The 9,013-nt window shown below is 35.3% G+C and overlaps 1 protein-coding gene across 3 annotated transcripts in view; it reads right to left on the bottom strand.

The window, feature by feature from the left end:
• Positions 1 to 6,258: 6,258 nt before the first annotated feature.
• CEP120 (centrosomal protein 120) overlaps positions 6,259 to 9,013 on the bottom strand; it is a 38,531-nt gene continuing 35,776 nt past the window's right edge. Inside the window, exons 20-22 of one of the 3 annotated variants that reach the window (XM_076362087.1) lie at positions 7,758 to 7,903; positions 7,023 to 7,081; positions 6,259 to 6,408 (exon numbers count right to left, since the gene is read on the bottom strand). In XM_076362087.1, coding sequence (XP_076218202.1) covers positions 6,338 to 6,408; positions 7,023 to 7,081; positions 7,758 to 7,903 — 276 coding nt within the window. In that variant the 3' untranslated portion in view covers positions 6,259 to 6,337. Of the gene's footprint in view, positions 7,082 to 7,757; positions 7,904 to 9,013 lie in introns of all 3 variants that reach the window. The other 2 variants (XM_076362086.1, XM_076362085.1) reach the window with 2 other exon arrangements.

The raw sequence follows: 9,013 nt of genomic DNA, 5'->3' as shown, positions 1-9,013 counted from the left end.
TTGGCATGGGGGCTCCGCAGTGGCCGATTGGTTTCATAGCATTTGAGAGTTATTTCGCTAAGAGTTGGCCTCCCCCACCTTCAAGACTCATTTCCAACAGCACCTGTCACATTTGTTAGGACAATAGGGATTTGCTTTTATTAGTATTTCAATACCACTAAGTCGTGAAATGATTTTCCTATAAAAGTTTTCACTAAACCCCTCACAATTACTTATTTGCTCAATAGATGGGATATGGCAAACAATGCTTGACCTTTTCTTTTCCAAACAGCTGTAACAACCAAGCATTAATTAGCTATTCATCAAAGCATCAGTATAATGAGGAATCACCTTCATCTTACCAACAGAGAGACAAAAGTAAACAGTACTGCCGCATACCACATACAGCCTTGTTTGGGCCATGCCCAAGAGTCCAGATATTTTGCCTTTATTCTGCCCTCACCAAGTGATTTTATTTAATTCTTTCCTTAACAAGAAGATTAACCTAGCCTTGGATTCCCTTGATTTCCCTAGAAATTAGAGTTATACATAAGGATTTTTTCTAAAGTTTTTGGATGAATTGGTAATTAGACAGAAGAATGAAAGAACATACTGATTTATCTACTAAAAAAGAGCGAAGTAAATAGCTTGCACTCATTTGCTGAAGAAGCATCCCAGTAGAAGCTTGTAACTACCCGTTTTAGGTCATTAAGACAACCGTATCCAGCACAGATAGTCTGAGTTTGAAGCAGTTTGTGAACCACTTACACAGAAAAGCTTTTCCCACATTATTCTCATTTTGCTGATAGGAAGTGGAGGCCCAGAGCCCTGTTCAAGATCACTCAACACCCCTATAACCAAGATGGGCAGAGAAACTACAGACTTTGTGCCCAACCCTCAGCCTACCGGTGGGAACCCCTTCATGAGAGATTTTGCCGTGTTGCACCAAGTACTGCAACGCAAGCTTTTGGCCAGGATGGCAAAGCATTGCTTTTCCCTTACACGGTGTTAGAGAGATACCACCTTCTAAGATGTCCTCTTGCTAAGCCTACCTATTTCTACTTAGGCTATTACAAGCCACCTGCATTGATGACTATATATGTAATGAAATAGGAATCAGTAGCATAAAAGTGTTTATTCTCAGGTAGAACTTTAAGACCACTTTAATGACTTGCTGTATATATGCAATAAGGAGATACAGTCATGGAGTGAGAAAAAAATCCATCTGTTCTGCAAGATGTAGTAGGATGGGACAGGTAAAACTCACTGTAGAGGCACATAAGCATGTTGCTGATGCAAATTTTTCCACAAATAGCAGTGCCCTCTCATGGAGATATACCTAGCAATTCCTTGTGGTAGTGGTGTGGTCTTGCTTTTTGACATTCTGCTTAATTTCTTTCATTTATTTTGGGTTATTAGCCCCATTTCTTCAGTGCAGTGATTGGATTATTATCAGAAAAGTCAGGATAAATTGATAAGCTAGAGTATTTAAAACATCATATGCATCCACATTCAGGAAAACTGCAGTAAAACACATTATTGCTATACAAGCATCAAAAATGTTACATAGTCCTCCACATCGCCTGAACAGTTCCTGGAGAAGCAAGTGGGCTCTGTGGTTTACACCACATACACACTGATATTCATGAAAACATACGTGCAGTATTGGCTTAAAGTGCTGGCTATAAGAACAAACCGTTAAGTTGTCTTACTTGTTTGGATGAGAAGCATCATGTCAACTTCATGCCTGGTATGAATAGGACTCAGCTTCATGCGTGCGTCTGATTACAAAGCAAGTAACAGCTTACGGTACCTTTCAGCCCTGATCTGGATGACCTATTGTATTACAATATTAATCTTGTTGCCAAAAATAGCCTTCTGAGGCGAACATACTGATGGTCTGGTGTCCCATACAACCAACATCTCTTAACATGAGATCAATAAAATTATTTTCTTTCTCTCCAGAGGTAAAAAAAATCCCCCTCACTTATACTAAGCTATTAAGCAAATACAAAAATGTTGAAGACTTACCATTACCACTTAAGCCTAAATTCTACAAAACATTTATTAGCTTGATTGCCTGCTCAACTCAGAATCCAATGATTTAATTTTGCTGCTCTACTGACATTTGTATTTGTAAAACAAAACTTACAATAGTCATAGTAAATGATAGTCCTCCAACAACAATCTTTACAGTTTTTTTTTTCATAGCTTTAGCTGTACTATGAACAACATACAATAACTCTTGAAACAGTATTAGGCTGCGGACTGTTCTACTAAACTCCATCTGCCCCAGTAAACCCACTCTAAATTTTGATGCCATATTATTTTGTTAATGCAGTTATGTCTTGGTAACTGCATCAAAACCCTTTGGTCAAACATTCAGTAACACTACACTTCCATAATCATCTACTCTATGTATACTGTTAGAACAAAACTTTTTGTAGTAATACATAAATTGTTTAAAATGCTGTCAAACTACTACAAGTATTTCACTTGGAAAAAAGAGTACTGGACTACAAAGTAGTGGGTGTCACTTTTCCAGAAGCATTATTAATGGGGACTATTTTAGTCTTCAGTGATGGGGAACGACATGCTGTAGCATTTCTTCAAGTTAAGAATAGAAAATAACCATACTTGCAAGAATTCAATTACTCTGCATTAAAGCTGCCATGGGGTTACTGTACATTTATACATCAGAAAGTCAGTAAATTATTTTTCTATAAATTAGACTCTCAAAGTTGACTTTTTTCTTTCTGTTCTGAATGCCAAACTCCTGAATGCTTCGCCACCACAGAGACTTCATATCTGGACAGCCGACATCTGTAAAAACATTTCTAATGAAAACACTACTAATACAACCCCCTGGAGAAACAAATGAAATGAGATCTAAGATTGCAGCCGCCTTTCTACAGTTCTGTCTTGAACAATAGCAGGGCTAGTGCTTCCTATCCAAGACTTGACACAGGTCATGATCATTTAGGCACAGTAGTAGCAAAATAAATAATTGTGTAAATATGTAATAACTGGTATAAATACTTCAGTAGCACTTAGAAGATATGATAAAGGACTTCCGTCTTTAGTCGTGCATTAAGGTTTATCTCGGTGGATGGAAGGGAGAAGCATTTAAACTGCAGTGAAGGAGAACTATGGATTGAATACTTGAAAGCTCAGTGCCAGACACAACATTTCAAAACTGCTATTGGAGAGAAGAAGCAAGTGTATTAGTGTTAAAAGTGTTGTACAACTGCTAAAATATTATAGAAACAGTGGCTATAGCTTCACCCCCCAAAATATAGTGGAATCAATAACATAACTATGTATTTAAATAATCCCAATACAAACCAAAACAGTGCTGTCTTATTTTTAAAATAATGTTGTATTTTTTTCATAATGCATTCCACTGCTTAAGTAAATAAAAATTTAGAGACAATTCTTCTGATAAACTGATGAACAATTAACAGGGGAAAAAAGGTCCATTTCTTTGGAACAGTTCTCAAAAATCTTGGCTAATGCTCCATATCAAGGTGTATAAACATATTACATGCAGATTTGCTGCCTTACTTTTAAACCTTTACTAAATTTGAGGCAACTCTTTGGTAGTAAAGCAGTAAAAGCAAGTCCTCACCACTGTAAGAATAATTAGCACATACAGAGACAGGAGGGGATCCTCTGGCTGAAGATTATCACAAAAAAGAACACTGTTTCTAAATGCCCTCATTTTTAGATGGGCTAATGATTTCCCTTTAAAAGACTGGATTGGACAAATACAGGATATAATCGAAGTTTCCTTATCCAAAGCCTACTGCAAGTTCTGGGCCTGAATCGTAAGGCAGATGAAGGCTGGAACTGATTTGGCCATAGAACACCCCCCCCACCCCACCCCCCCCATTTACTAATTTTTAGGGGCATTTGGGTTCACAGAAACGTATTGGTAAGAGTACTTGTTTTGAAATAATTCCATCAACTTCCCTAGTGAAATCTGGGTGCACTAAAAACAATAGCAGGAGTTTGCCAGAATGCCAGGAGGGCTTAACTGTTGCTCCTCTTCCCAGCCCCTTTTCTAAGGCGTACGGAACCAGGACTGAACCCGTAAACATGGGTTTGACTTCCAGCAGTCTTTGTATGCTGGGTAAATTAAAATAAGCTTGTTATCTCATGCATCTGTTTCAAATGGCATTTCTTTTGTGATGAAGAGAGATTAAGATTAAAATTTTTTTAAGATATTTTTGTTTAAAAAAAATGGTATTTGGTCTTCCCACTGAATAGCTATAACCTTTAAAATGGTTTTAAGGCAATAAAAAGGCAAATGGAACCCAACAAAAATATTTTTTAAAAAAGAGTAATATTGAACTCATCTCTTCTATAGATATCTACTACAAATATAGATTTTTTTTTTTGAGTACTTCAGACTGAAGCACGTAGACAAGTTGTGCTGGAAAAAAATGAAATGGAAACATTAAGCTTAAAGTATCATTCATTTTCTCATTCTAATACAATGAATACAAAGGGTATTCAAATGCTAAGTAAGTTTTTTAATAGTGACACAATTCATGCTTCTCACCTTGTAAGTATTGATCTTTCAAATGACAAAATGGACCCAAATAGCTTAAATTATCAGGCTTATAAATGTTTTAAAAAAATAAGTGTTCTACCTTTTATTTTACTCAATACTTTGATTTACTAGAAAGAAAACTCACCCAAGTAGTTTCCTTTTAAACCCCACAGCAACATGACTGCTGTTTTCTTTACAAGCCATGGAAGAGACTCAATTAGAAATTAAGAAGTTAAATTAACGTTGAAAGTGAACTTGGCAATTTTATGGATTCAAGCACTAAAGACTATCATATTACTGGAAATAATAAAAAAAATTTTTGTTCAAATACATAGTTGAAAAGTAAACACAAAAACCTTAATACTTAAAATCTGAATTTTTATTAAATAAAGTAACACACCTGAAAAGACATAGAATACCAGTTCAAAAAAAATCACCAGTTACAAAAATTTAGTTAATGCAATCTTTGTGATCTTTAAGTCTAAGGCACCCTCCAGCGTTTGAAGAAGAAACTACATTTCTAGCAAGGGAGCAAGCATTTGAAGAAAAATGGCATGAGCAAGTCTTCCTGTCAAGATAGAAGCTCCCTGATTCATTCACAATAATTGCATATGATCATGCATCAGTGATATGACAAAGCCATGATGTAAAAAAATTGTAAAATTACTTTTCATGGATTTGTATTGGATTTATGAAGGTGTTATTTGCTTTGCTAGTGGAGAGGGATCTCTTTAAGCACACTAATTTGAAAAATACAGTAGAGTGTGCAAAGTATTACAAAAGCATTTCTTACAAAGTCTGGTATTGATAAGTGGCAATTCCTCACAAAATATGATCTCTATGTTTATACATCTTGTTTAAAACTTTTCTAAGGAGCCTAAACTAGTAGTTTATTTAACAGGAGATAGGCCTATGGTAGGGAGGAGGAAAAACAATGTACCTAGAGGCAAAGCCAGATACAATATATAGAAAAATTATAATTAGTATCATACAAAACAGGAAGGGCACATGTATACAGCCATGTCCATAGCATTTCACTGATTTTATATTAAAAAAGGAATTTTTGCATTGGTATCTTTGTTCACTCTAAAAGTAACAAATCCTAAGATGTTTTCAGTATTCGTCATTCAAGCAGAGAAACATTTGTGCCTACAGGACAGACAAAAATGCCTATTGAAAGGACAGTGTTGTAAATTAATGTTATTAGCTAGATCCACACAAACGATTTTAAAATTACTGAAATAGAATGAAGGCTGGAAACCAGAACTTTTTCAACTGTGATTACACACAAACTAACATTTCTTGTGGATTTCTCTTCTGGCATTTAACACCTTGAGACTGCACTCTGTTTATACTTCCACAATCAAACAAAACCTTACATACAATTTAAGAGGTAATGAGATAACATGCTTTGAAATATATGTTAAGTAACTGCAAAGTGGTTAGGTCTGGATTAAGGAAGACATCTTTACTTAGAAAAGCTCCTGGTTTATGTACGTTTTTAGAATTTAAAGTGTATAAATTCACTGAATTAGTGCTTCAAGCATCTTTCCTCATTAGGGTTGGATGTAAGAATGAATGTATATTTCTGAACTAGGTCTTTACCCTCCTGGGTTCACCCTTACAAGCCTACGTGCAAAACTGCTAGGGCAACAAAGGGATTTTCATCCTGTACAATCAGGCTAGTTACTTAATAATTGATTCAGTTTCATAAGGGTTGAGAGTTCCCCCCCCCCCCCCAAAACCTTGTCTCTTATTTGCTACAGAGCTTAGTTATCTTAACTACAGTTGAAAAAGCAAAAATTAATTACCTTGTGATTTATTAAAAAAGCGACATTTGGTTGGTGCTGCACTTCGGTTCAGAATTAAGAGTTCTGTCAGGGAAAACAACTGATGTCACTTTTCCCTAGTATAGCTGAAGACATCTTTTTAAAAATGGAAAGAAACTATGACAATATTGACCAAAAAACTTAGAATGAATATTTAAAATATTACAAATAAACCTAGCCAGGGTGATGCAAAAAGAGGTAGAAAACATTTCAGAAGAAAGTACACAAGATAAATATATTTACATATATATACACATGATTATAAAAACATTAAAAACCAGCCATCGCTCCCATAAAACTTACAACTGTGCCTCACTTCACATGTTCCAAATATTTACACTGACTTCAAAAAGAGCTAACAATAGGGTGCAAAATTAAGCATGACCTTACATATGTTGCAGAGTAAGTAGTACAGGTTTATAAAAATCACTCACTCTGTTCAAATTTTGGCTCTTTTTAACATCTTTTTGTATGCTTTTATTTAGTGAGGTTCCTTTTCGCAAAAGCTTCTCTGATTTGACGATCAAGTTCACTTACAATATGGTCTTCATGATTATATACTCCTGTTCTCAACAGGGTATCTCTCTCTTCTATCAGACGAGAGAGATAATCATCTATGTTCTCATTTAATTTTCTAGAATGAAGACTACCCACTCTACCAGCAGAATTATCTCCAACATCTTGCAATTGCTTTCTCTCTTCTTCTTGTTGCTTTAGCCTGATGTTGATAAAATGGAAAGAATCAGAGGATGAACCATATTAAAAACCATTGACGGTTTTCATATTAAGTCTTTAAGTTATTTATCTACTGAAGTAGTTAGTAAAATAAAGAAATCTATAAAAGGTAACAAATTATCTTCCCTCTAGGGAAAAACAACTATAAGCAAAAGAAATATTAATATAATACTTAAATTCTAACAATACATTTTCTATATGCATACATAACTATAATACTTGCTACCAAATCTCCTATTTTGATAATGCAAACCGCACTCAAAAGGGCTCAACATACAGAACTACTGCAGTTTTTGGAGGACAACATTAGATAATTTAAAATTTTAATGTATTCAAAATGTGAATAGTACATGCCTCTTTTCTTAATGCAGCATTTATCCTTAGAACTGAAGGTTTAAAACAGAAAAAAGCCTGGTGCTGTACAACTATGACCATAACAAAAAACAAGGTACAGTGGCCTTAAACATAGATTTTCTATACCGCAGTACTGTTGCATTTTATAAATGTGCGATCTTTACCTAAGGGACACTAAACTGTGTTCTTTCACTCAACTGACAGCCAATTATAATCTTGATTTAACTGAACCTTCTCCTGTTTTGAGGCAGACAGAAAGAAAAGAGGGGGAGGTCCGGGAAGGAATCTTACAAATGCTTTTATACCTGTTAAGTTCATTTCTGATATCCTCCAGCTCTTGTCGGTCTGTTTTCCCCAGCTCTTTTTCTTCTGCTGCCAAATAGCGCAACCTCATGTGCTCCAGCTCTTGTTGCTGCTTTTTAAGGTGAGCCATTGCATTTTCTTGTTCACGCTAATGTGGGAAGGGGTGAAGACATAACTCAGTTGACTACGTGATTACATGTAGAAGTGCTAATTATAGTGACATGAGCTTTTGCTCAGGAATGAAGTCATGACAATTAAGTCTCCAGCAGTACTAGAAATGCAGGAGTTAAACAGAATGTCTTAGCTGTTGATATCTATAATGCAGTAAGACCAGTGACTATCACAATTGCAGTAAACCTGTCCAGGCTAGATCAGCTGAATCCCAGCTAAACATCTTCCCATTAACAAAATAGCAAAAGTGTTACAAACCCTTTTACAAACTCTGGCTTAAGCTGGTAAACATAAAACTTGTACTTGTGGAACTGCTCAAGATACTGAGATTTATTCCTTTGCTACACAGTATTTTAACTTTTTTTGAGAAATAAAAACTAGAAAAATGCTAAATAGCTGTAGGAAACTTCCATCACCAGCCTGATAGTGCCTAGTGTCAAAGCTTCAAGAACTACTTTTTGAAATTGCAATTTGTGGTCAAAAAATAAGCCTTGAAAACAAACTCTGGTGAGGTTTCCTTTTACATTTGTCTAGCTCTATGCGAAACCTTAGATAACTTATTCTGTGGATTTAATCCAATTAATCTATCCATTCTAAAAGTTTACTTGGTTCTATTTTTTTTTTTAAGGTCTATACCGACATTGTAACAAAACTAGGGTTTGAGTCCACCACCACTTTGTGACATTAAAGCGTCTTAATGAGAAGTGTGGTCCTTTCTCCACTTGTTTTCCTCCCAGTCATTTTCCATTTGACCTTGTGCACTAACTCAATACAGTCAGTCTTACACTGAATGAGACAGAAGACCTGAAGTAAAATGGCATTTCTTCCTGTAGTTAAAAAATAAGGCAGGAGGTTACACAAACATCCTGGATCTAGACATATTGTGAAGTGCAAGGTTACCTTTGTAATTTTGACATTGCTTTCATCTGAAATATTTGATTGTTAATACAATCAGGTTTATATTTATTATAGGGGTAAAAAAAGATAATTTTGTTTGATGTGTGAGTGTATTCATTATACAGTCAACCTAATAATATTTGGAAGAGTCTAGTCAGGCAGTTTCCTCAATCTCAGTTCCCAGCATCCT

This window comes from Aptenodytes patagonicus, chromosome Z (genome assembly GCF_965638725.1).
Source record: "Aptenodytes patagonicus chromosome Z, bAptPat1.pri.cur, whole genome shotgun sequence".
Lineage (NCBI taxonomy): Eukaryota > Metazoa > Chordata > Aves > Sphenisciformes > Spheniscidae > Aptenodytes > Aptenodytes patagonicus.
Note: the sequence above shows the minus strand (reverse complement) of the source record. Positions and strands in the feature narration are given on the sequence as shown.